General features: G+C 49.4%; 1 protein-coding gene across 1 annotated transcript in view; it reads right to left on the reverse strand.

The window, feature by feature from the left end:
* The window catches only part of LOC119438615 (snRNA-activating protein complex subunit 4), a 121,452-nt gene extending 94,971 nt beyond the window's left edge, over positions 1-26,481 (reverse strand). Inside the window, 4 exon segments of the mRNA XM_049660627.1 lie at positions 5,431-5,577; positions 17,241-17,475; positions 22,677-22,794; positions 26,026-26,481. Coding sequence (XP_049516584.1) covers positions 5,431-5,577; positions 17,241-17,475; positions 22,677-22,794; positions 26,026-26,239 — 714 coding nt within the window. The 5' untranslated portion in view covers positions 26,240-26,481.
* Positions 26,482-27,811: the final 1,330 nt, after the last annotated feature.

Below are 27,811 nucleotides of genomic sequence, written 5' to 3' on the forward strand. Positions count from 1 at the left end.
TAAGAAATCCAGGCTGACCAACTTCTGGAAATAAAAATTCCGCTTGCCGACTTTGTCATAAATATGCAGTGAAATTATGATAATTCACACCGCTTCATTGCGACGGTGCATCTTTTGCAAGATGAGTGTTTCGCGATCGGCCGGGCATGCGCGTTGGGTTAGGCATCGGCCGCAATGTACAAAAAATGCTGTAACAGCGACGTGAAATGCATGCATTCTCTCGTGTGTGGGGATCGAGATGCCTGCCCGCGCCTCGTCCCCCAGCTCGCGCATGGCGCTTAGCTCGATCTCCGGGAACCGCCGCCGTAACGGCAACATGGTGGACATGGCGAGCGCGCCGGACCTACTTTCCCGCGCAAACCATGCTTCTCCCCCCCCCCCCTCGGGATTGAATACGCTCGCCGACCTCCCTTTGTCCCGAGCGTCGTTCGCCGCGCCATGTGCCACATTGGAGCCACCCTGCTTAGATGCCGGCACGAATACACTCGCCGGCCTCCCTTTGTCCTGAGCGTTGTTTGCCGCGTCGTGTGCCGCATCGGAGCCACCCTGCTTACATGCTGACACGAATACGCTCGCCGGCTTCCCTTCGTCCCGAGCGTTGTTACGCAGCGTCATGTGCCGCATCGGAGCCACCCTGCTTAGATGCTGACACGAATACGCTCGCCGGCCTCCCTTTGTCCCGAGCGTCGTTCACTGCGCCATGTGTCGCACCGGAGCCACCCTGCTTAGGTGCTGGCACAAACTCGCTCGCTGGCCTTTGTCCCGAGCGCAGTTTACAGCCCAACGTGCCACATCGGAGCCACCCCGCTTAGATGCTCGCATGCATACGCTCGCTGGCCTACCTTTGTCCCGAGCACCTTTCTCGGACGAATACGCCACGGTGCAGCCTTCCCGCTCCGCCGTAGGCGTGAGCTCGCTCGCTGGCCTTCCTTTGTCCCAAGTGCAGTTCGGTGTCCCATGCGCCGCAGCTGAGCCTCCCTGCCTCGCTGTTGGTGCAAAATTGCTTGCTGGCCTCTCCTTGTCCCGAGCGCAGCTGGGAAGCAATGTCGAGTGCGAGCCACCCCGCTCAACCGGCAAAGTCGCCGCGTTTTCCGACTACCGCTTGTCTCACGCACATCCGAGCGACATTTTCGACGTGCGTGAGCCACCCAGCTCCACCGTCGATCCGTCTACCGGCCATGTGAAGCCTCATACGCCTGACGAAGCGGCAACCCAGCTCTTCTCTTTGCCGTTTACTGGCCCCATTGGGTCGGTCGCGCATTGAGCGGACCACCTGACCGTTGGTCCTTTTTGCCCTGTGGAGACGTACAATCCGGCTTAAGCACTTGTGCGAGCCATCGGGCCGCCTCGCGCGCTGGGCGTTGGCATGGCAGCGGTACCTTGTTATGCGCTACCGGAAAGGGAGTTCAAACGTGGTGGCGGACACCGTGTCACGAGCCCCCGTTTCGGCGTCTGATCCTTTGGTCCGCCACTCCCATGAGCATTCGCACCAAGTAGAAGCCGGAGCCTCAGTCTCCAATGGCTCGAAAGGCGCGACCTCCGACGGCGAAGCGATCCCCGGATTGCCAGCCTCGGGAGAGGACGTATATACCCGGTGAACCCCTATACTCCCGCTGGTATCGTCTTCAGCAGGCAAGAGCTACTAAAGGCTCAGCAGAGCGATACATTTTGTAAATAGAAATCGTTGACAGGCTCAAAGAGCCGAGCTCCCAAGAGGAGCGGGGCGGCAAAGCCATCGGGCGCACACGGACAGCTGGTATTGCTGTTGGCGCCGAGTGCCACGCAGCTTGTATTGTTGCGGGCATGTGGGATCCGTATCTGCTTAAGCAGAACGACCCGTTTTGTAAATAGAAATTGTTGACGGACTCAAAGAGCTGAGCTCCCAAGAGGAGTGGGGCGGCAAAGCCGCCAGGCATACCCGGACAGCTGGTATTGCTGCGGGCACACTGGATACGTATCTGCTGGACGCCGATAAAGTTCTCCTGCCCTATATCCCATCTGAAAAGGCTCCCCAGGAGTCTTTAAAGGTGGTGATACTCCGCAGTCTAAGGAAAGCCACCCTGAGCTATTTCCACGACTCGCGGGTGGCCAGACATGCAAGTGGCCTTAAGACTTTCCAAAAGTTGTGCCGCTCCGCTACCTGGCCAGGCATGAAGCGTGTCGCTCTTCACTACGCCCGCTCATGCCACGTGTGCCAATATGTGAAGCCTCGCGCAGGCAAACCCCCCGGGCTCATGCAGCCAATCGACAGCCAGCTACCCTGGCAAGTCGCGGCCTGTGACATTATGGGACCCTTTCTCAGAAGCGGGCGAGGCTACGGTTTTCTCCCGGCTGTCACAGATCACTTAACGAAATGGGTTGAACTTTTTCCCCTTCGGAAGTTAACTACACGCGCAATCTGGGACAAGTTGACCAAGGTCTTTAACCGCTTCGGCTTTCCGGCAGAGCTGATAACAGACAACGCGTCCTACTTCAAGGCCAAGGTGATCGTGGATGCGTGTGCTGCCTTTGGCATTAAGCACCGCAAGACAACCACGTATCACCCACAGGCCAAGCCAACAGAGCGGATTAACCGGAGCCTCAAGCCCTTGCTCGCGGCCTTTGCCCAGCAGCACAGGGATTGGGATCTCTGTCTTAACGAGATAGGCTTCTCCTTGCGGTCCACAGTGAACCACTCGACTGGGTACACGCCCGCTTTCCTCAATTTCGGGAGAGAGCTGCCAAATGCCATGGACTGCGTTCTGCGGACTGACAGCAGGGCGTGCGCCACGAAAGCCTGCCTTTCCGGCTACGCGGCAGAACTGCGCTCACGGATGGACGCGGCCCTTGACCTGGCCCGTTCCAACCTGGCCAAAGCGCGAGCTGGACAAAAAGCCCCATACGACCGGTCACATAGGGACGTGCACTATAGTGTCGGCAATCTCGTTCTCGGACACAACCATGTCTTCAGTGACACTGCGAAAGGCATCTCTGCCTCCCTGTCGGCCAAATGGTTGGGCCCGTACTGAGTGGAGACCAAAATGCCCCTTCTGGTATACAAGCTGGCTGACTCCCAAGGGAGACCAGTCGGCGGTCCAGTTCACGTCTCGGACTTCAAACCTTTCGTTGCCCGTAGCAACGACTGGGGAGAGGGGGAGGCAGTCAACGAACCGCAGGCAAACCGTGATACGGCTGGCCCCAGGCCACGCCACCGGTACAACCTGCGGAAACGCACCTAGGCAGGTTTTCTCCCACCAGCTGGTAGCAGGACTTCATTCCCTACCATGCTGGTGAATGGAGAAATGTAGCTACGGTGCGAGGGTGCACGTTGAAGCGGTGACAGTCCCTTTTGACCTAATACACCCTCTCGTGCTCACCCGCCTTCGGACACGCCTAGTCAGCTTTCTCCCACTAGCAGGTAGCTGGACTTCATTCCCTACCATGCTGGTGAATGGAGAAATGTAGCTACAGCGCGAGGGCACACATCGAAGCGGTGACAGGCCCATGTGGCCTAGTATACCCGCTTATGTGTTGCCCAAGCCTCAGCCTGGCAAACGCCCCTTTTTGGGCAGTCAGCCAGGCGGGCAACTTTCTTGGCACGCCGGCTATGCCGGGGGGCTTTCCTGTCCTTTACCTTGTGTCGTCAAGACTTCTCCCTGAGCCTGGCTCCACTGTTGCTCCTGGCCTGCTGCTCCTGGTCCTTTCGCCATGACTGACTCCTGCCTCTGGGGGCCATGAACACGTGCCAGCCTTGCCTCCTGCTGCCTAGGCGGCCACTAATTGTGGCTGGTCCCCAATCAGGCGCTGACCACTGGCCGAGGAGGGTCACTCCGGCTTCCGCTGCTAACCTGGCTGCCGGTCATCCCGGTCTGCCGATCCTGAACAATCCGGGGAGCCTAGCGACTTCTGTGGTGGCTGCTGTGCCAAAATGGCAGCCACGCCTCGCACGGTCCTGGCTGCTCCTGTCCGGCGGACCTCGAGTGTTGCTGGCTGAACCATGGTGCGGCCCTGCCCCTGCCTTCCTGGGCTGCCGACTCTTCCTCCTGGCAGTGGGCCCTTCCAGTATGCAGAACTTTGGTGGCCAAGGCAAACACCTGGCTTTGTGTCGAGGGAAGCGACGTCTTCGCCTTTTCGGACTGCTGGGGCCCCTTTCTCCCTGCCCTGGTCTTGAGGAAGACGATGACACCCTCTTGGACTTTGCCCCGTTGGCTTAGCCCTCTTTGGCTGAGTCAACCTTGCCACTTGGCCTCGGTCAGCCACCTTTGGAGGCTGGCCTCGGTCTTTAGGAGGGGGGGAATGTGGGGATCGAGATGCCTTCCTGCGCCTTGTCCCCCAGCTCGAGCGTGGCACTTAGCTAGATCTCCGGGAACCGCCGCCATAGCGGCAACATGGCGGACATGGCGAGTGCGCCAGACCTACTTTCCTGCACAAACCGTGCTTCTCCTCCCCGGGATTGGACTTGCCCCGGGAGAACACGTCACCGGGACGCGCCCTGATTGGCCTCCCGCGTAGCGGCCCCCGGGCACCCTCTCCACCCGAACTCTCGTCCACTGAGCGCTTTCTCGCGGCGGCAGATGCTCACAGGCTCGCAACGAGGTGGTTACATGAGACCTTTGTTCTCACGACTCCTCGTTATCGCGCTTGGCGGACCGCTACCCGGTTAGCCGTGGCGCAGCGGGCGCGCATACTCGATCGGTCTTGCGGCGAGCCTTGGCCCGTAAGCGCCGTGACTGTAGAACTGTGTTGTATCTTGGGTGAATAAACCCGTGGTTGTTGGCGATCTGACTCCGGAGCCTTCTCTGCGCCGTGTGGGAGAGTCAACGAACCCTGCCGTATCGTCTTTGTGCGTTGTGGAGTGGAGGAGCGTCGTGCCCTTTCCTGACCGTCGCTCGTCGGGTAAGCCTTGTGCAAACCCATCTCCACACGTGAAGTCGACACTTTATTGACTGCCTTCGGTACGTCTCAATCTTTGCCCCCATGCCATCACAAAGATTTCCCAGACGATGGTTTCAGTTTCGTTCGCGGCTTTGCTGTTTGACTAATTTCACGTCAACGAAGTTCCGCCACAATGAACTGTTTCGCGTGTCCCATGAATTTCGTTGTTGCGGGACTCGACTGTATAATGATGTTTTCTTCCAAGTGCTACTGTGTTGTAAATATAGGTTATTCCCTTTCGTAAAAGTTTAGTGTGAAAAGATAGCATTTTGTGTATAAACAGCTCTGTCTGTTATTCGCACCAAGGCTGCCGTTGCATGCGCAATAATCTCACAAGAACCTGTAATTACATGCCTCTGCCCTCACCACTCAAGCTGCTCTCTTTTGACTGACACCTTGTTCAATGTCTTGACCTTGTGCAAACAAAATAGCGGGCGGTAGCCGTCATGTTTAAAGCTCAACTCCAGGAGTGTTATCTTTTCGTGATAGTTCCCACAAACAAGCTGTGATTCCCACCTGCTTGTCCAGCTGGTCTATGCGCTCAGTAAGCTCGGCGCTCTGTTTGGGGTCCTTGGTCTTCAGGAGCCTCTCGGCCAGGGCCTGCTTGCGGTCCATCAGAGAATCCAGACTCTGCTGCAGCAGGTTGGCCTTTACTGCATCAACCTGGCGGAGACACAACCATCGGGAAGAATGGATATGGTGCGCCAGTTGTGCACATATCTGATACAAATAATGCTGTCCTCAGTGGCTAGTGTACCCTATAATCTAATGCTGGCACAGCAAGGTGCCTGCCAGTTGCTTTCTCAAGAAAAAAGAATGGCTGTCTCGCCCTGGTCAGAGATGGGCAAAAGGCCCCCCAATGTTGTTAAAGACTCCCCTCTGAAATATCAGCCTTGCCCTCCCTCTTTTGCATTCAGCCCTTGCACAACCTTTCAGGCATACTGAAAAATCTGGTTGTACATTTTGCGAACAATCACTGCTCACATGCCACAACAATTACCAGTGACTCAAACACGATGAAAATTAGGCACAAGCCAGAGAGAATCTTGAACTATCTAGTTGATGCAAGATGGATGTGCAACACACTACTGTGCAGACTTCTGAAGCAGCAGCATTTTTGGGAAAGGGACAGCCAGTGCTGAGTTTAGGAAGGAGAACTGATGCATTATGTCACCTTTATTTTTGAAGCATGACAAACTAAATAAAATGCTCACATTAGAGTTAATTTAGTTACAACACAAGATACATTTATTTCTTGCGAACGAGAAGAAAGGGGGTTAACCGAGAGGCCCGATTTTATTATTCATATCATAAGAAGCCAACTAACAAGTACACCAATGAAAACATAGGGGAAATTGTACATTCGAATCTCGTTAATTCGAACACGCTTAATTCGAACTGCCGGTTTATTCGAACTGACGCTGTGGTCCCGTCAAAGTTATGTGTATTTCAATGGGCAAAAACTCTCGGTAATTCCAATGCGAAAGCATCTGGGACAGTTCATTCGAACATACCGCGGACCGACAATGCTCTCAGCAGCTCGCCAAATAACGCAGCAGCGCCTCCGACCGGCATTGCTCTGACACTGCCATAGAGCAAAAGCTTTGTTGAGACCCCTTAATCAGCGGCGGAGGCCCCAGTCCGGCAAACGCTCACTTCCCGATAACGGCAGAAAACGAAACTTCAGGGAGCGGGCTGTGCTGGCGCCAAGGTGACGCCGGCACGGCGGCAGGCGCGTGCGGAGACCGTCGAAGGTAAGGGAGCTGCGAGGGAGTTGGGAAAGAGGGTGAGGGGAGCCACCGAAGCCACTGCCACGGAAGCGGCATAGTTGCCGAGGTCAAATCCGCTTCCCTGCCGCCCTCCTCCCTCACATTCCACGGTCCGGCAAACGCTCACTTCCCGATAACGGCAGAAAACGAAACTTCAGGGAGCGGGCTGTGCTGGCGCCAAGGTGACGCCGGCACGGCGGCAGGCGCGCGCGGAGACCGTCGAAGGTAAGGGAGCTGCGAGGGAGTTGGGAAAGAGGGTGAGGGGAGCCACCGAAGCCACTGCCACGGAAGCGGCATAGTTGCCGAGGTCAAATCCGCTTCCCTGCCGCCCTCCTCCCTCACATTCCACGGTCTCCGCGCGCACGCCCATCCGCTCCCTGAAGTTTCATTTTCTGCCGTTATCGGGAACCGAGCGTTGGCCAGCATGGGCAGTTGTGCTCCTTTATGAACTTGCGCGCCGCGATATTTCACGACTCGCACCGTTCGTGCATCGTGCTATGGTGCTCGAATACTTCAAAAATACGTCCTTCCTTTACTTCGAACTTGTTTTAATTCGAACAAATTTTCGGGCCCCTTCGAGTTCGAATTATCGAGATTCAACTGTACTTACTAAGTGAATTAAGAAATGATAAGTTAATGGAAATCAAAGTGGACGAAAAAACGACTTGCAGCAGGTGGGGAACGATCTCACATCTTCCCATTACGTGTGCAATGCTCTTGCCAATTGAGCTACTGTGGCATTGTTTTCCCATACACTTTCTGGAGTATTTGTTTTTACTACTAAACTAACACTGGGAGTGTTAGCCAGCGCCACCACTCACAAACGTTGGCAGCAGATGTGGAACATCCTTTCTGCGACAAGCGTCACCAGTATGTTATCTTTTTGGTTGAAGGCAACCGGTCAATAAACCCACACATGCTACCTGAAGGCATCAATGTCACCAGATTCGAGACCCTCATTCTGTAATAAACTAGAAGAAAGGGGGTTAACCGAGGTGCCCGATTTTATTAATCATATTGTGAGACGACACCCGGGACGAAGGCAGAGCTCTTGTACAGTAAAAGCTCGTTAATTCGCACCTCGTTAATTCGAATTTTCGAATAATTGGAACTAAGTGGCACAGTCCGGCCATGCTCCATAGAGCCCCATGTATTGAAAAGCTTGTTATTTCGAATGCTAATCCCGCCCGCCACGGATAATTCGAACTGCGCGCCGCCGTAGCCAGCTCGCAGTCTCTGCTGTTAAGCGACAGATGGCGCGACATACACTATCATCATCGCGTGTTTGTAGGGGGCAGCACTTGCGTTTATTCGCAAATGCTCTGCCGCATCGTCATGGACAGCGGGATACGCAGTGCGTTCGGTGGCAACCCCGAGATCGGCCATTCTCTCCGTCGCCAGTGCAATCGCAATGTCTAAGCCTACGAGTGCGCCGTTCTCTTTTGTTCTGTACGCGTCCGTCGCAGACCGACACTGCTCGCATGCCGCTATGTCGTCGCGTGGAAAGTACCGTGCTAAAACGTTGAAGAAGAAAGTGGAAATTGTGCGGGAAGTGGATGCAGGGAAACAGAGTAAGAACGAAATCGCCAAAAAGCACGATATACCGAGAAGCACGCTGTCGACCTACATCCAGAATAAGAAGACGATTGAGGACTCCTACGCGGCTGAAACTTTCGCCAAGGATCGGAAAAGAATTCGTACAGCTAAGCACCCGGACCTGGAGGCAGCATTGCTCACATGGATCAAGGAAAAACAGAGCCAGGATATCCAATTGAGTGGCCCCATCATCGTAGCGAAGGCGGCTGATTTCGCGCAACGTCTGAACGTCTCCGACTTCGCCGCTTCGGACGAATGGTTTCACCGCTTCAGGAACAGACACGACCTCGTTTTCCGCAGTGTGTGCGGCGAAGCCAAAGCCGTAGACGCGGAAACCTGCACCGTGTGGCGGAATGGTGCGCTACTAGACCACCTGAACAGGTACGCACCATCTGATATTTTTAATGCCGACGAGACAGCCTTGTTTTTTAAACTCTTGCCGGACAAAACGATCACCTACAAGGGGGACGTGTGCGCAGGAGGCAAACGTTGCAAAGAGCGGGTGACGGTGTTGCTCGGGGCCAATATGACTGGAACCGAGAAGCTCCCCCTATTTGTGATAGGGAAGTCGCAAAAGCCTCGATGTTTTAAGAACATCCGCACGCTGCCGGCCGACTATGCAGCAAATAAGAAGGCCTGGATGACGGGCGAGCTTTTCAGGCAGTGGCTGAGGAAACTCGACCGAAAATTTGAGCTCGGCAAGAGGCAGATTCTCCTCGTCGTCGACAACTGCTCGGCGCACAAGGTGGAAGTCGAGTTGAGAGCCATTGAGCTGGTTTTTCTTCCGGCTAACACCACTGCGGCTCTTCAGCCTATGGATCAAGGCGTTATAAAAGTTTTGAAAAGCTTTTATAGACGCCACGTTCTCGAGAAGTTGCTCCTGTGCTCCGATAATAAGAGCTACACCGTCACTCTGCTCACAGCCCTGCACATGCTTGTGCGTGCCTGGAATCAGGTAACTACAGAAACAATTGTGAATTGTTTCCGGCACTGTGGTTTCGGAGCCCTTAACGAAGACGCAAATGAAGTTGAAGACGTCCGCGCTCCGGTTCATGTACGGGAGGTGCTCGGCGATGTGGACTTCGGCGACTACGTGACTGTCGACAGCTGCGTGGCGGTGTGCGGTGCCGTGACCGATGATGAAATCATCGCCCAAGTCGTCGGCGAAGACGAAAACCCAGCCGTGGATGATGACGACGCGAATGATGAAGATGATGATGTTGGTGAAACACCGGTACGACCTTCGTTGGCACAGGTGATGGACGGACTAAATCACGCCCGGCTTTTCTTCAGTTTCGAAGAAGGCGAAGACGATGCTTTCCGGCTCATTCGAGCTCTGGAAGATAAAGCGGCAGCAATCGCTTTCAGAGGCAAAAAGCAGAAAACCATTACTGACTTCTTTTGCAAATAAATGTACCTAGAGGTGCTCTACCTTTTTTTTGTCATCAGATGTGGCTTTCTTTAATCACTTTCGTTAGTTCGAATTTCGGTTAATTCGAACTCGTTAAGTGTCCCCGTTAAATTCGAATTAACGAGCTTTTACTGTATTGTCACACAGCGCGAGACAGCCAACGAACACCAACCCGACAAAATGATGATTATGAGGATGGGTATATACACATGAAGATGATGATGAACTGCACAGTTAGCGCTCACAATATCATAAGAAGCCAACAAACAATGAAACCAAGGAAAACATGGGGGAAATTACTTGTACTTACTAACTGAATTAAAGAAATGATAAGTTAATTGAAATGAAAATGGATGAAAAACAACTTGCCGCAGGTGAGGAATGACCCCACGTCTTCGTATTACGCGTGCGATGCTCTAACCATTAACTTATTTCTCTAATTCAATTAGTAAGTACAAGTAATTTCCCCTATGTTTTCCTTGGTGTCTGTTTGTTGGCTTCTTATATGATACAGTTAAACCTGCTTATAACGAACCTCCATATAACGAATTCCTGGATATAACGAAGTTTTTCTATTTCCCACCGTTACTCCATAGAAGCACATGTATTTGAGACCTCTACGTAATGAAGTGGCAGCGGGAGACCCCCTCGAAATAACAAATTTTTCCCGCCGACAACCTAGAGATTTCGCCCCAAATTTTGTCATTCTTGCGCGAGCAGACACCGGAAGCACTTTCTCCGCCGCGACGGAATGCGAAGCAAGTGCACGTGTGCATGCGTGCAAGTGTGTGCGAGGCGGGCCTGCATCCCTCAACTCGGCGATCTTGCCGCCACGGGCGTGAACTTTCCCCCTCCCTTCATTCAAACCTGATCCTGCCGCTTGCATGCAGCTGGCCTAGCCCGCCAACCGGCACTCTCCTTTTCCAGTTCATGTTGCCAACACGCTGGCAGACGCTGTGATACATCACACTCGATGGGCGCAGACACGCTATCAAACGCTGGCAGCGTGTGGAAGCGCCGCTGCAGAAGTGAGCGAAGTGACCTTCGTGCTGTTGTCTATCGCTTCAACGCAAACTGAGCACCGAGAACACACAGCAAGCACAAAGCTACGAGCCGCCGACGCACCTACACTGCCTAGACTCTGCCCCAACGCAGATCGCTTTCAAGATACGGCCCGCATGACCCACGGCGCAGTAAGCAGTTGATGCTAGAGTACAGTACAACGCCACCCGCTATCCCTCCCCCCTCGCCGGTGCCTCGAGCGCAACGGAAGAAGGCGCGCTTCCTCCCTGCTTTTCTTTCTTGCGCGCGCGAGATGTAGATGCCGTTGTCAGCTCGCCTCGCACATTTTCATCGTTTCACTCGCACATACAGCAAAGTGCACGCGGCAACTGCGTTATCGCCCTTGGACTTTATACGGAACATCTATGAGCCAAAACCAATCTTAGGGCCACAACGCGTCATAGACACCATCTTTAGACAGCAAATATGGATCTCAAGGGCCATACTTTTGCTGGCGGTAACCCAAAATACATCATAGTTGTCGCCCCCGGCACTTTGAGCGGCCAATGCCATTGTCAAGCCACCAAGCCAAGCGACATGAAAAGTCAAAACGGCCGCTCGGGCCGGCGCAAGGTGGCAGTTCGCAACGTATGATGCGGGAACGGTCCCACAGTTGCGACGCAACAGCGGGGTTACCAACGCATTGGGTTCTATGGGAGCTGTGCCGGGACCGGCCCAAAAAGACGTAACAGCCGAGCAAACGAAGCACCCGAGAACGTAACAGCAGGGTTCTACTGTAACACTATACGACGTTACGGCGCCATCGTGACACTCGCTCTTCATTGCCAATGCCTCGTGCTTGTGCGAAACTACATGCGTCCACGCATCCAGTACCTGGTGTGACATTCCAAGGATGAGTGCTTCGACGAAAACGGAAAACGGGTGCGCGTTAGAATGGAGTAAATACGGTAAGCGTTTCTTTTTCGAATTTTCGTGCCAAACCTACATATAACGAAATTCTCTTTATAACGAAGTTTTTCGGGAATTTGTCAATTTCGTTATATCCAGGTTTAACTGTATGATTTATTTCTAGTGTATGACAGCGTTTTCAATTGTTAGTTACCTTTTTCAGTGTATATAACAAATAAAACACATTTTCTTTTTGCTGTACTGAGATTTTATGTACACCACATTACTTGATAGCATTATTAAATTAGTTATTCCTTTTTGTGTATCACAATCATACCACTACTTTTATTGTTTGGTGTATTAATCAAATTCATGTGTATACGGTGTTTGATGTATAAGTTCGTGCACTGTGCAAACTATGTACGGGCACGGCCGCTGGATAAAAAAAAGGTGCGGCCTGCTGCGTCGCGCCGCTGTCAATGGGCGAGCGCGTCTCAGCTAAGTTTACAGTTGCGGCCGCTATTTTTGGTGAGGGCACCACTGCTACGGTACGCAAGGCAGACGCTGGTTCATGCTACAATGTGGTTGCCTCAGGATTTATGCGTGTTGATGTGCTTTTTCGTGCACATTCTCGTGTGTTTTGTGTGATCGTGTGTGTGAGCAGCTGGCCTCATGTTTCTTGTGCTTGAGTATGGTTCTCTGGTGTGCGCGTGTGTGGCAGACGGTTTTTTCTAGCAGTGTGATGCCGAGAAGCTGTTGTGTGCCGCTGTGCAACTCGAACACGAGGAGAGACGCTGCTATGAAGTACCACAAGTTCCCCTGCGATCTACAGCGTCGGGAAGCGTGGCTGAAGAATATTTCTCGCCAAGGCCCGTCAGGGAAAGGAAGAAAGTGAGAGGCAAGCGACAGGTCGCTGGTATGTTCATTACAGTTTACTGAGAATGACTATAAAGAGAACACGAAGATTAGGCTTGTGCTTCCGACTGCGATCCTGACTGTTTCCCGGTTATCCGCCACACATGCGAAAAAACAATGCGCCCCCAGCCCAGGAAACTTTTTTTTTTCGAGCCCACGAAAAACAGCGGCCGCAACTGTCCTCAGCTGAGACGCACTCGCCAACTGATGGCGACGTGACGCAGCAGGCCGCACCTTTTTTTATGTAAAAAGAGCCACGAATGGATTGATCAACTCCGGGCTGTCCAGAAGGCCCACGATGCGACGGTGAGGCTTGGCCTTCCCGTCCCAACGTGGGACGAAGCTGGGCTGGATCAGGTGGGGCGCCGTGGATTGCTTTCGCTGAGCGATACCTTCGCATTCATCATCTTGTAAATAAACGCGATCCATCATTTTCAAGTCGTCTTGAAGAAACACGTAAATCCACTCCCAATTATTTGTAATAGACACTTCTTTTCATTTCATGCGAGTCGAGTGGCAGCCTTCATGGAGAGCATTGAGGCTCACTCAACAAAAGATTGGCACTCCTAGAGCAGACTTTTCACATATGTGGGGTAATCGGCACTTCTAATAAGGACTTTATATTCAACCTGTAATGTGCAACTTTAAAACGCGTTATTTACGTTATAAGAGTCACTGTGGTGCGTACAAACGCGGCTGTGGAAACGCTTCTCCGTGAACGGCTGTACCCAAGTAGTGGCGCCAGAGCGGGCGCGAGAACTAGGCCCGAGACGCCGTTTCGGCGCCACGCAACGGGCCGCACCTTTTTTAGATGCGAAGCATCTTATGCTCGTGGCTATGTCCCTCCCTGAATCCGCCGTGCGGCGTCCACACCCGCACTGCGCATGCGCATCCTCCTCCCCCTCCTCTCCTTGTCTCATCTCCTCTCGGCATTCCTCCTCTCCTCTCCGATGCACAATCCGGAGAGGAAAGGAGCAACGAATGGCAACACCTGCGGCTCCGCGCGCGATAATGCAAAGCAGCTTAGGTTACAGGCGCGACGGTAGGCGCCCCAGAGGCACCGGCAACAGTCACCAATGCCGCGCGCGTTCGGTGCGAACACGGGCAAAACGCCGACAGCATCGACAACAGTTCTGCTTATTGCTGGTGCTGCTGCATGTCCAAGTTTATACAGCTGATAAAACTACCTTGAGTCGACCCCATGGCTGCTTCGCATACTACTCAGGGATCCCCTACGGGAAGATGGTGTAATTTTTTTTTATCCAGCGGCCGTGGTACAGGTAACTGACGACCAGTCAGGCGCAAAGCATTTGATCTCGGTTCCCTCTTTCCCTTAAAAAAAAAATAAAGAGCACACTTCAAAAAATAAACTTCAAAAACACATACTAGCGTACTGACTGTGCAATACTGATTGCTCAGTATTGAAGAGGAGGTGCAGGCTATGTGAACAAGTTTCAACACAGCACACACCAAGAAACTAGTAACACAGAAACACCAAGCTCATCCTTCGCCTTCCACTCCTCCCAATTATCTTTTCTTCGGATTAAATGAACAAATGCAAACATAAGGAGACCTTCAGCTTAAAATACGTCAACCCCTAAAAGAATTTAGCTAAGGGCAACTTTAGGTTTCGTATACAGTCGAACACGAATATATCAAACCCGGGTATATACAGTAAACGCCCCCCTCCCCCCCCCCCCCTCCCCGGTGATATGATCCCGGCTGGTACAAATTTCGGTTTGATACGAATTCGTAACATTCCCCGGCGGCCAAAATACATTTCTCACAATACGAAAAAAATCGGCTGTTCCGTACGCGTTGCCGCGCCGCTGTGGATCATACGAACGCGTGAGCAACACGGCGGTGGCCGAGCCAGCGGAGCGACCGGCACAGACAAGCCGGCACAGCAGGATCTATGGTCGCCAAGCAACCGGCTACACGAAAGAGGGGAGAAGAGAACTTCAACACGTAGGGGTGGGTCAAGGGTGGAGGTTCCCTAGTAGATAACAAAACTTTCAATAGTAGAGAACCTTGCCTTAAGGTGTGGCTTCACGGCAGCGCACTGCCGCGTAGCTACACCTCAAGGCAAAATTTGCATGTAACTCGCACCCAGACTTTGCTGGTATATACTTTAAATTTATGGAATGGGGTATACATGCCAAAATATGGTATATCAAATTCCCATTCACTGCCACATTAGATTTATGAAACGCTGCCGCCGCCACACTGCGCCCCTGCAAGTGCACTTCTTCTAACGAGACTGCAATCTTTCTCACATCATCGGTAATATATTCATGTTGACGAAAAGGCGAAGTTCTGGTCACGGAGGAAAAATGAGCAAGGTCTGTGTTTTTAAAAAACGAAGGGCTCGAGCACAAAGAGTCTTATTTGTGCTCCATAATGGTGGAGCATCATAACCATGTAATGCGGTTAAGCATACTAATAGTGGAATGAACTAACCGCTATGCATTGAAGCATACTACTTGTGGACGTTCATGATCGGGATGAAAAATGCCATTGTGCTTCAAGAATGCAAAAGTCCTCTCAGTCCAATACACATGCTCCGCAAGAAATGAATGGCCCTCAATGTTTTCACTGAGTGGCTCTGGACATAGGATCTGTAAATTCCTGCTTTTCACATTCTTGGGAGACAGTCCACAAGACGTATGGAGTTCTCAGGTAAGCTTCAAATAGGCATATTTTATATTTCGAATTATCAATATATCGAACAATATATTTCATAATCCCCTGCGAGTTTGATATAGCCGGGTTAGATTGTATAACAACAAAGCACTTTGTATAAGTAAGTACGCACCTTGCGTGATTTAACCCAATAATATGCATAACCGACAAGTCTAATAGTAAAACCATGTATAAGCAAGCCTTCCTAAACGGTTATCGGAGTAGCAGGAGCTGCAAATTTGCAGCAATGATAAAAAACACTGTGGGGGACAAGATGTTGCACCTACTAACAATTGTGACTAACTACAGGATGAATTACAGGTATTCTAGAATAAATAAAGCTGCAATGTTCATTCCGATTTGAATATCGATGCACAATCCAAGCACAAAGCCATATGTTGTGGGGATTGAGGTGTGCCTTCATGCCTTTGTGCAGGCATTTGCCTATTCTGTTGTCGCCCCGTCACCTCCTTTTCACTCACAAGTACTGTCGGGGTGCCTTTTTCCACAGACCGGTTTGCGGCGGTGGTGCAACCGATGCGATAGGCAGAGCTAGCACAGGGAAGACCTCTATGGGACATCACGAGGTATGTACACACTTTTCCTCTCGTCCACCGGCCCCCTTTTTTGGGCATCGCTCGGACACAATTCATCTGCGGTACCTTACAGCTATGGTGAATGTGCACCTTGTGTTGCTCCTTTTCCAAACGCTAAGCCGAGGAGCAGTGCCTAATGCTCATGCGTAGTCGTACTATGCTGAGTCACACTTATTGGAGGCCCAAGCCAACATTTCCCACTGGTTCAATAGGCACAAGTGTACCCTGACATGCTGTTCGGCTTCCTTTAGGAATGATACGCTTGGGAAAGGAGCCTGCGCCCTAAATTCCCCGTCGAAACCATCGTGAGCACACAAAAAAAAAGTGGTGGAAAAAAGCGATTGCTCTAGCTTTCACAAGCAGGCCTATTGATCATCGTGAGAGTATGCAGCACAGCAGCGGGAGCCATCCTCTCGCAGCGACTTGCTAACCACAGCACTCCTTTCTTGTATTTTCACTCTTGGCACGGGAGCCTCTTTGCTTCCCACGCTGCCCCAGGACCGAGTGCTGTGCAGGGTGTCGCCAGAGACAAACCTGTTTCCATTAGCTTAGGGCATAACTATGTTTTCTTGCCATGCCAGATTAAGCGAGGCAATGGCTAACGGAGCCCTGTGGCTTGAAGCCCAACCTACAGTGGTCAGTTCTGCGAGATACTAGACCCCCAAAACCAAAAGAGAAAGGGGAGCTGTAACTATACTTTCAGGACTACAGCCTGTGGCTGTACATGTTTTAGAAGTAGAAATTTCATGTGGTGTGGGCAACCTGTGAGTGCGGACTATACATGATTCAAGATCACAGGCATGCTGGAAATATACACTATTGAAAATGCCTGCCGATTCAAGCAATCAATCTTCCCTGAAAGTTATATTACTAAAAAAAGGATAAAAATAAAATGCTGCTTCAGAATTAAATGTGAATGGACAAGGTCCCGGAATGTGAGTAACTTTTGCACTTTCTTAAAGCCTGGTATCTGGCAATGATTCAACTCATTCCTTAAGAGATTAGGCAACACTCTTCAGACCAAGTTTAATCAAACCAGCCACTCCCACGAGTGAACAAGTAAGTAGAGAAGGGAGTGCTACATTTGCACAAACATAACACAGCCAGTAATCATAGATGTTTGACAGTTTGGAAAATCAAACAGTACTTCAAATGTAGAGCAAGCTAATTAATCAACTGCCCCGTGCGTTTTTAAAACAGGGTGACAAATCTTTCAAGCAAATTTAGATATTTGCCTGTCACAAAAATAAATGACTCGTTAGCCAACAGAGCGTATCGTCTTTTGATGTGCCTTTTATTTTCGTCCTCAGCGCTATTCCTGCCTGAATAATTAAATGCTTAATGTCACTGCTGTGATGCGAGTTCATGCATCGCCTTATCATGCTTACAACCAGTGCTCAATCTCTGTCCCTCTTGACTACACAGAGCCTGCAACTGAGCACCTACCAGCATGCGATTCTCGTCAGTGGTCCAAGGCATAGATGGGGCCAGGTACGGGTCCAGCTCCTTGTTGGCCTGCTTGGCAATTGCATCCTCATTCCTCGGTGCCGACATGCCATTAATATCCCTGAAGTAAGGGTGGTGAAACACCAGGGAGTGGTACCAGTTCTTGCGCACTCGTGGCTTTTGGGGTCGCTGCGCACGCTGAGAAAGCTGTGCTGGAAGCTCCCTCTGCAGCTGCCTGCATTTTACACACAGACACGAATTTCGGTGACAACCTTAGTGCTGACGACCAGCTCAAAACTTTTTTGCTTAACACTGGCATACGTTCAAGCACAGAAGTGCTCAGACAATGCTATCGATAATGAACATCTGGACCAAACATTAGTCCTGCACTAGCAGCAAGGACCCTCCAGATGTGTTCAAGGGAAAACCTTCACCACTTCTCATGCATTTAACAAATGGCCATTGACCAAATTAGTTTAAACATCAGAACTAGGCAGTGCATCCATAGAATAGAAGAAAGCCATCCACACATGGCAGTGATGCCGACTGGGCTACCTACAGAGAATGACGCAAGTGAACCATGGCATCCAAGATCAGGCAGCACACTCTGGGGTAATGCCACTGGGGTGCCAAATTGAAACACTTTTCCGGACCTGCCAACCTTAGAATTCGAAAAACACCGCAGTGGAAGGCAAAAAATACTAAGCTTTGTTGAAAAATACTAGAAGTTATTGGTTCATTATGTTTACTGTTTCTTAATTATTCGCAGACTTTGTTCTGTAGGGATGCTGCGAAAACATACTCTGCTCTATATAGTCGCAGCAACAATGATCTGTGCCGCAGACAAGCAGGAATGTTTGTGAAGTTTGTGAATGCAATAATCACGTAATGGCTGTTGGAACATTCGGTTGCCGTTATATATTGGTTCTATCAATCCTACCAATGGGTCCAAAAAATTGGGCCATAATGAAATAACTCGGCGATTGTACTTTGTTGATGTTGTTTTTGCCATAAAGTAACCATAAATGAAAAATCTTGAAATATTTGTCAATACAACAATCATCAATGGGCAGGAAAAATCTGGCACTGATAAATCTGTAAAAGTTGGCAGGTATGCTTTTCTATTCGGCTCAGGCTCAGTGCCAGAGGGAAAAATATAATGGTTCAAGCCGGTTTAAATCGGTCCAATAACAATCATATCTTAAACTATGTTGGTCAACTGCATTTTAGATGCATTTGTCAATGATACAATAAAAAAAGTAATGTTTAGGTTTGGTGTGAAATGATAATGTTAATTTGCTTCGAAAATCCAAATCTTTATGGTACGGTATGAACAACATTACTGAGTCCAGAAGGTCAACCCTAGGCTGACGAGGGCTGCTCCCATGTTGGAAATGTCAGGCCGAGCCCTTCAGCCACATCACGGGCCTTCTGGACTGCCCGTAATTGGTCAGAGAGTGATTCACTGTGTAGCATTTGCCGCCACCATTCTGGTTCCTTGTCAGAGTCTGTGAAGACCGCATGGCACTGCCAAAGCATGTGGTCAAGAGTAATGATGCAATTGCACTTATTACAATTGGTTTGAATTTCCCTCTCCGGAGAGATCCTGTTAATAAAATCTGGATTTGGGTATGTCCTTGTCTGTAGCCCTCAATTTTATTTTTTGAGCACGAACACTCTAAGCCAATCTTCTTTAATTCAGACATATTTTATAACTGTCTGTCACATACACACCGATTCTGCATTTTCAGCTTTGTTAAATAACACAAAGGTGAAAATTTCCCAGCAAAAATTGTAGCTGTCAAACAAGTGCATAATGAAATTCCACAGATTAACAGTGGAACGCAACTGCCTAATGCAACTTCAAGTTAGTCATTTTCGGTTTCCTAACACAAGCACGTGCCTCCACTGGAGGTGGCTGTGTTGCCATCGGCGTGACCTTTGTGGTAGAATCTTTTGGCAATGCCTTGCCATGTATGTCACAGGGGGGTAAGCCAGAAACAAATATCTCTTGTAAAACTGCACTGTTACTCATTATAAATGATGAACAAAAGGTATAAGGGCACAAGCGAAGAACGACAAGGTCTTCGTTCCTTCTGGGCATCCCTTATAATAAATCTGCTCCAACTTGCCCAATTTGCAGTCGTTCTAATGCATTGTTACTGTCACTTCAATCCTTTTTTTAATTACAGTCGGTTCATCAGTTTAGACATCTGTATAACTACAATGGCAAGAAGCCATATATGCAATATTTCTAAAACATGGTATTACCGTGCCACACAGTTGAGATGTATAGGATATGTTTCAAGCCTGACATAAGCTTTCCCAAATGCCCACAAGAATCGGCAACAATATTGGCTCTTTGAACAGGTAAAAAAATATTTAGCACCAGCATTTGAGCAACCTAGCTTTTTCAAAAGCACTGGGAGCACAAATTCGGAACATAGATGTAACATACTTTAAGTCTGACAAGTGTGTCTGTTGCCACTGGGGTGGCGGTTCCCAGAGATCGAGCTAAGTACAATGCGAAAGCTGGGGGACGAGGCACGGGAAGGCACCTAGATCGTCAGTCTTTGACTCTTGATCGTCAGTCTGACTCTTGATACTACCCATAAAAAAACATTCGCATGCGGGGGAATAGCATCAAAGCGACTATGGACGTCAATACTAACAACATTTACAAGACATATCGTCACTGATGGCCAGAGCTGAAGAAGTCAGAGCTACAGCTTTCATGCCATCTCTGAAGGCTGCCGTTTCTTAGTGCACTGACAATGCCAGTTTCATATGAAGGTGCAACAGTGCAATGCAGTTCGACAGTTGCAATGGTCCCAGTCATAGGTGCAGACTACGGGGGGGCTCCGGGGCTCGAGCCCCCTCCAGAATATTCCCGGGGGAGCCCCCCCCCCCCCCCCCCCCCCCGCCGGAGATGGATGACCTCTGCCTCTTAACTCTGCAACACTAAGGGCGCAGAAAGACAGCCCAGCAAGGAAGACAGCACGCATGAAGTTAGCAGCCATCCCTGGTCGCCCTTTATCATTGCACCGCACCAATGATTACCAACAATTAGATATGGCACGCGGGCCCCATAAGCGCCAGCCGCGCACAGTCATTCACGCTACGGCAGTGCTAGAGGAGAAGACGCGTGATCTCCTTCCCATTCGCGTTTGATTACGTGACCTACAACTAACCCGAATATTGAGCGCGTGGGAAATAATGCCCATCAAGCCGCCAACCTTTTCGGCTCACTGCTACGAGCTTTTTCCCGCACCCACAGGGTATGGGCCGCTCATGTATATGGCTTTTGTATTTAATGCAGATCATCACGGCGACGACCACCCCGACAATTTGCCTGAAGTGTCGATTTAATTGCTGTCGCCATAACGCTAGAAATCGAAAATTGTTAGCAGAGGGTATATATATATATATATATATATAAGCAGGAGCAGGATTCGGAAAGCTGGTCGAGCCCCAGCCCCCCCCCCCCCCCCCTTCCCCCGGAAAAATGAAAACTTTCCGCCTATGGTCCCAGTTTTCTCAGCAATAGATCGAATGCATTCAAGTGTTGAACATATACACACAGACTATGCTTTCAAGCCCAGTCCTGTAGGACATGCCGAAACTACTGCTGCAAAACGCCGACCTTTTCATTGCACTCAAAGTTTTTAATAGTGAATCTGTTCCAATTAGGCCGACTCGCAGCTATGCTTTTTACTGAAGGTACTGGTCTCATCAAAGGTACGCCAGCCTGACTGTATATCAAGGATGACTCGAGCCACAAGTTCAAGGCAAGAAAAAGTGTCACGGGGCTTGACAGATTAGTCTTTGCGTACATAATATCTCCGGTGTTGCATTCCAAATGGGCAACGCCCATTGTTCCAGTTTTTAAAAAGGACGTAATGGTGCGCATTTGCGGTTGCTTCAATGTGAGTGGCATTGAGCAGTACCCATTGCCTCTCATTGACAACATCTTGGACAATGTGTGCATAGGCAATAAATTCAGCCTTTGAGATCTTTGCAATGCTTAAAATCAGGTCGTTATGCTGAAATCAGAAATCAGCTGACAAGTGAAACCGTAGAGGCCCACAAGATGTTTGTCCACTTTTGAGCACCCACTTTTGTTCAATAATTATACTCCAATATGCTGAATTCCACTGGAATATGTGATCCTCCCTTTCACACTGTGCTTTTAAAAAAGATCACTAACTTGTCGACCCTGCTAACCAAGTGGAGTCAAGCCAAACCGAAGATCAGGCAAGCAACATGGCGGGAAGCATGATGGGCGCGTCCGCTATCTCTGCTGAAGAAGAATGAGAATGGCAGTCGCCTGTCATCGCCGCTCTGATGCGCAGCAGGCTCCTAATATCCACATTGTCGGCACGTGCCATAGCAAAACACACTTGTGCATTTACTTCAAATCAACTGAAGTGGCCGCGGCCAAAGCGAACAAACACGACTGCCACAGCCAAAGACGGTCGTCTAGTCACTGGATTGAGAGTAGCTTTCTGTAATTATGCACTGTGATGCACTTAGTCATTAAAGTAACAACTAGGTAATAAAATTGACAGAAGACAGTTACTTTTGTTAAAAAACCAAAAAGTATGTACTGTTTGAAGCTGACCGGTAGGATCCTGGTGTCAAGGATACACGTTCGGTTCCAAAATTCATGCACATGAGTTTGGCAAATTCCTTCATTTGTAAATGTGAATGTCATTACGTTTTACCATGTGACAGCAAACAAAGGACAGCAAACAAAGCAAACATTCGCTGTAAATGACATTAGATTTGCCGTGTCATGGGTTATTACACAGAAATCCAGCCAATTACATGTCATGACATCATGAATTCTGGTATGTCCCTCGGCCGCCCACTAATTATTGGATGCAAGCATTTAAATATGCTCTTCCTTTGACTCTAAATAATTATAGTTTAAATTATTCTTCTATAATAACTCTTTCATTTAAAACCTTTAGAAAATATTTTAGTGATGCCTTCTCATAGAATTAAATTTAAGTATGTTTTTCAATTTTATGTTTATTTTTAGATTTCACACTATTGACAATATTTGTAATTTTGGGTATTGTAGTCGTATTGGCTGAAGGTAGTTTACAATATACTTGTTGATTATCTGTCAGTATGCCACTGCCTGATATACTTTAGGGAGCTTTGTCATGCCACGATACAGTGGGATTTTTCCCCATCTCTTCAGCCATGCAATGTACATGTCTGGAACAAATAAAGACTCAAAAGAGGTTTAGCCACTTTTTTACCTGCAGTCACAGAACCACCTTTCCCTCATGCTAGTACACAAGTATAGCGGCCGCAGAGACGCCGATGCAAAACGTCTATTGAAATGTCATTCACACTGCACTATGTTATGGCTTGCACACACAACTAAGAATGCAATGCATGCCCAAACTGGTGCCCAAATTGTACCTGTTCTTCTCGAGCCTTTCTGCGAACTCGCCGATGGCACTCTCCAGCAATTCCCGTTGAGCACGATTGAGGGCCAAGCAGTTTTCCAGGTCAGTTGGCATCTCAGCAATGCTCGACCCTGGGAAAAGCAGAATGTTATGCTGCCAGTGAGGAATACAAGTATACCTGGCCCAGCAGTGACTCCACAAAAACATCACTAGCGTTCATCTTGCTTGCCCCCTGTGTCGATCATACTGCTCATTCATACACTCGAGCGACCATGACTGTGCATGTACAGCACCTAAACTACAATTTACAAGGAATTGTTAGTGCGATGTGCTGACTAGTGCTTATTTTATCACTAAGAATGACTCAAGAACTCTGGAGGCTGTGGCCATACTCCGATGGGGGCACAGTGCACTAATGTTTGTGTGCTGTGATCTGGATGCCTCTTGAAGAACCTAAGGGGTAGTATTGTCTAGCAATGCACCTTATTGTGATAGCAAATATACGGGTACTCTAGGCGTGTTAGCACCATCACTGATGGCGGCGCCGCTGTCATGCTGTCCTGCTACCGACGGTGCATGCGAGGCCTGTGCTTGGAGGGTTAAGCCTGTTTCACATGGTTCGATTTTACACTGCGTTTCTCGCAGCAACGATTTCCGCAAATGCGAAATTTTCACTTCCGTTTCACATGTACCGAGCGCAGCAGCTGTGATTTTTGCATTGCGAGCATCTAGCGGAGGACAGAATTATTCTTGGCGTCAGTTCCTTTCGATGAAAACACGGTGAAACAACTTATAAAATGTTTTTGTGGAAGGTTCTTTTTATGTTTAAGTGTGTTCCTTCATAAAAACAAAAATTAAGCAGGCAGGCCATAGCGATGTGTCTACGATTCACATTGTGATTGGTTCCCCGTCATTGCCACATGCACTTTTTGCACCAAAGTTAAACACTCCGAACATCGAAAAATCGCACGCACGACGGGTCTGAGGGCTCATTTGCCACAACTGCGAAAACGCAAGCAAGTTCTTACCTTGTGAAACAGGCTTTAAGTGGCTTCTAGAAACACTCAGTGTGTTTTGCTGCAACAGCTACCAAGCCAAGCGGATGCACCGTCACGCTCTGCTTGATTGGCTCCGACTGAGCCGGGGCAGTGTTCTGGCCTCCGGCATGAGCGTTGTACGTACACACATTAGTGTACCTGCTGAAGAGCTGACAATGAAAACACTTGGTCCATAGGACATCCAAATCATGTCCCAATGTCGTGGCACCGTTTTGGATACAAATGGAACATCCACCAGACGTCCAGTTTTGGATATCTGACTATGGACATCCCAAGGATATCACACGTTTTGAATATCCTACCACGGATGTTCTAAGGATATCGCACGGGGACCTTTTAAATGTGAAGCTTTCTTAGCCTCTTCCTTCAACTTTTCCACTGCTGCTGCTGTTGTCTTGCACGCCATATCGGGGTGGTTGAGAATGTGTGTAGTGTACACGGCAGGGGCGCAGGAGAGGTGTCTATGAGACTTTTCCAACGAACTCCGGGGGTCTCGCAACAATGCCCTCTGCAGCTCCCTGGCCATTGACACAATGCCCTCTGGTAGTCTGTAATTACAAGTGAGCCCCCCGCAATCGCATTGCAGAAGCTGCAGCGCTTACTTTTGCACTCGCGTGCAACAGCCCTGAGGGGCAAAAGAGTGGTAGAAAGAGGAGACGGAATGCGCAAAGCCAGCGCCGTGACGCAACGGGTGAATAGGTAGACACGCTTTGCTCATTGCAGCTTGCATCGCAGCTTGCAAGAGAAAGGTGCTGTCAGAAAGCATGCTTCATTTGGGGTCTTTCCAATAAGAAAAACGCTATTACTAGACATGGCAACACTAGCGGACAACCTGTAAAATTGTAATCATAATAATCATAATAATAATAATAATTCAAGTTAGGGTACGGCACATTTATGCTATTTCTAGAAAAGAAACACCATGATAAGTTTGTCCATGCTGACAACTGACACAGGGCGTGCGAACACAGTCACATTAAAGAACCGCGACGTCAAGACGACAATATGCAAGCGGTGGCCCAGCAAATCAACACTTCAGCCACAATGTACCAACCCTGCAACACTGGGAGGCTGTGCTGAGGTGGTATTGTGTAAGAGTCCAATTAGTGGACTGTCCATTTCGACTGTCACTGATTGGCTGCTGCTTCATATGCAGGAAGGACACTGGCTGGCACCTTCCTGCACGTGAAGCAGCAGCCAATCAGCAACAGCAAATGGACAGTCCACTAATTAGACTCTTACAGAATACCACCCCAGCATGACTGAAGCCCAGGTGACCAGTGGGGGCCACCTGGGCTTCAGTCATGCTGGGGTGGTCGGGCACGGGGTTTGGCCGCTATTTCTCCTAAGGCTTCAATAAAAAGGTTTCTTTCTCTCAGCCCTGATACGATGCGCCATGTGAGGGAATGACAGTGCTAACATTCTCGCAGGCTACGGAAAATGGCACACAACAACGGGTCGAGCAAACAAGTCTCACTGTGTACTACACAGACAAACGCCCAAGTGGTGCTCACAAGATAGCATTTCACACCACATCACGGCTGTCGTACGTATGCTGTAAAAATCACCGCCAAATATCGTCAATGAAAACGAACAGCTTAGAAAGCTTTGCTTGCATCAATTCTCACAGTGCGTGGGGTCTGCATAACATTTTGACATAAATGTTAATGTGTCTTCCAAGAGGCTTTGACTGTGTTTCCCCGTATAAGAGAAATGTTTTCTTGCATGTGCGAATTACAATTTGATGATATCATGTCAGCAGCTCGTGTGTACATCGTAGTTAAAAAAGCTTCTGGTGCAATTTGCTCTGAAAACTTCAGTAAATCATTTTAGCTTTGCAGAAAGCCTAGAAGAATGGCGAGTATGCTGCACTTCCGCACAGGTGTGCACAAAATATAAATGTTCTTAAATCGTGGGCGCTCTGCCCTGTGCATCTGTAATACAACGTGTAATACAACGCTGCGCAAAAGGCCCTGACATGTCCGTAAAAAGTACACAGTGCCGCCTCAGCGTATTGTTAGACCACTGCGAAGAGCTCGAGCGCAACGTTAAAACTCTGTTATCGTTTTCAACGTTTCACATTCGGGCGAAAGTGTCAATTTCATTATTCATTATTTGAGCGTTCTCTCAATGCTTCCGACGCTGCTCGGACGCCGCCGAGCCAGTGAGAAAACGCGAAAAGAATGGGTAATGAAATCGCTCGCTAGACGATATTTTGGCCTGAGTTGGCGAAAAAGAATGCAGAGCCCTCCACTACGGCGTCCCTCATAACTCAGTGAGCCGTTTCGGTAAGCTTTCACGCACCAACAAGCGACTCCTCTTCGGTGCCCGTGTGGTCCGGCGAAGTGGCGTTGCAAGCTTGCTGGCTTGGTGGCTCATACCCACTTTGGAAGATTGGCCAAACATCATCATCCGAGTAGTCGTTTTCATCCTCGTCGTCGTCAGAGTCGTCGGATGCGACGTTCTCGGACACGACAAGCGGACGTAAATAGTCCGGCAGAGAACTGCCGCTTTCCATCGCTCTTTTTAACAAGCCTACAAGAACCACTGGCTACGCGCTTAAGCCTTTTGCTGCTTTTGCCTGATGTCACGTGACCCTCGTTTTCCAAACTTTATGTACAAATGATGGATAAATAAATGAACGGATTACGAGTATCCTCTTTGAAACGGGGTAGTGGCGAATAAAAATTTGTGCACCGCGCCATCACACCAAACGCACATGACGGCTAGCCTAGGGACAAACGCGTACAAAACGAGCGAAGAAACTTCTCCGCCGTAGTACCTAGGCAAAGAATATTTAAGGAGCAAAGGCCCCCAGATTTCCTCTCTCGCGCCCGCTTGTAACTCTATGGGGGTAGTGGCGATTGTTACCACCGTGATGGTTACTACAGTGGCTGGACTGTATTGTTACCTTGCTCGTCGCATAGAGCATTGCATAGAGTTTCATGCAATAATTTTAGAAAACTCTATGCCTCGTCACACCCATGGTAACAATAGTGCTATGTTCTTTTTTTTTATTTATTTATTTTTACGTACACTGGCGACACGAGTGTAGTTAGTGTAGGTACGGTGGCTCGTTTGGTAGGTGTGCCGACCGGCATAGTTCACTGCTCCTCCGCATCAGGAGTGACGCTGCGGTCGGAGGTCTGTCGCGAAGCGCGCGTCGTCTGCTACTCAGACTACAGTTATTGCGCGCCTGTAAGATTTCAAATACTTTGTTTGTTATAATTAAAGCTTGAAATAAAGTGAGAAATATACGCCGAAAGACACTATAAGCGTGTGATGTTCCTTGTTTTATTCAGTCGACCTCGAAAACAGTCATTATGTCGTCCGCTAAGAGGTAGACGGCACGCTGAGCTGCATTCGCAACCATGATATTGCACAGTTATTTTATCAGTTACCTCAATGTTTAGGCAAATGAATGAATACTGTGGATAACACTTGCCAGTATCAAGGTCCTCAGTATCCCGGACCACGTGAAAATGTCGCTACGCCGAAAAGAAACAGGAAGGAGACCACTTGCTTTGCGCGTATTTTAAGTCGATCCGGCTACAAACATGCGAGCCAAGGGCAGAAGATATCGCTATTTTTGCGACGCCGCGGGACCCAGAACTGTTCAAAAAACTGGAGTGTGCACTTCAACGCACTGATAAAGAACTTCAACCGCATTCGGTAGTGTGCGAGTGCCACTTTGAGGACTAGTTCGTTAAGCGTCACTACACTGGTGTGATAGAAGGGCAGGTTGTACAGATTCCTAGAGCATATCCACGAAAGCGGTGCTGTTCCGTCAATACTGGCCGGCGCACCTGCTTACCTACCAAAGACCACTCCCGCAAAGAGAAGAAGCAAGACTTCGACAGATCTCCACCGAATCACGTGCCAATGAAAGCAGCGTTTGTTGTGATCAGCGCCTGTTATAACCACCCAAGAAAACATTGATGAGAAGTACGGCCTGCACTTTGCCCAACAGTTCATGGGCGCTGCATTCAATTAAAGAACGATAGCCCAGAAACTGCGGCGTTTTCAGTTTGCTCAAAAGATGGCCACAACATCACCCTATGTAAAGGTTGTCCTTGTACAGTTTTGTGGC

The sequence above is a fragment of the Dermacentor silvarum genome, chromosome 1, assembly GCF_013339745.2.
Source record: "Dermacentor silvarum isolate Dsil-2018 chromosome 1, BIME_Dsil_1.4, whole genome shotgun sequence".
NCBI lineage: Eukaryota > Metazoa > Arthropoda > Arachnida > Ixodida > Ixodidae > Dermacentor > Dermacentor silvarum.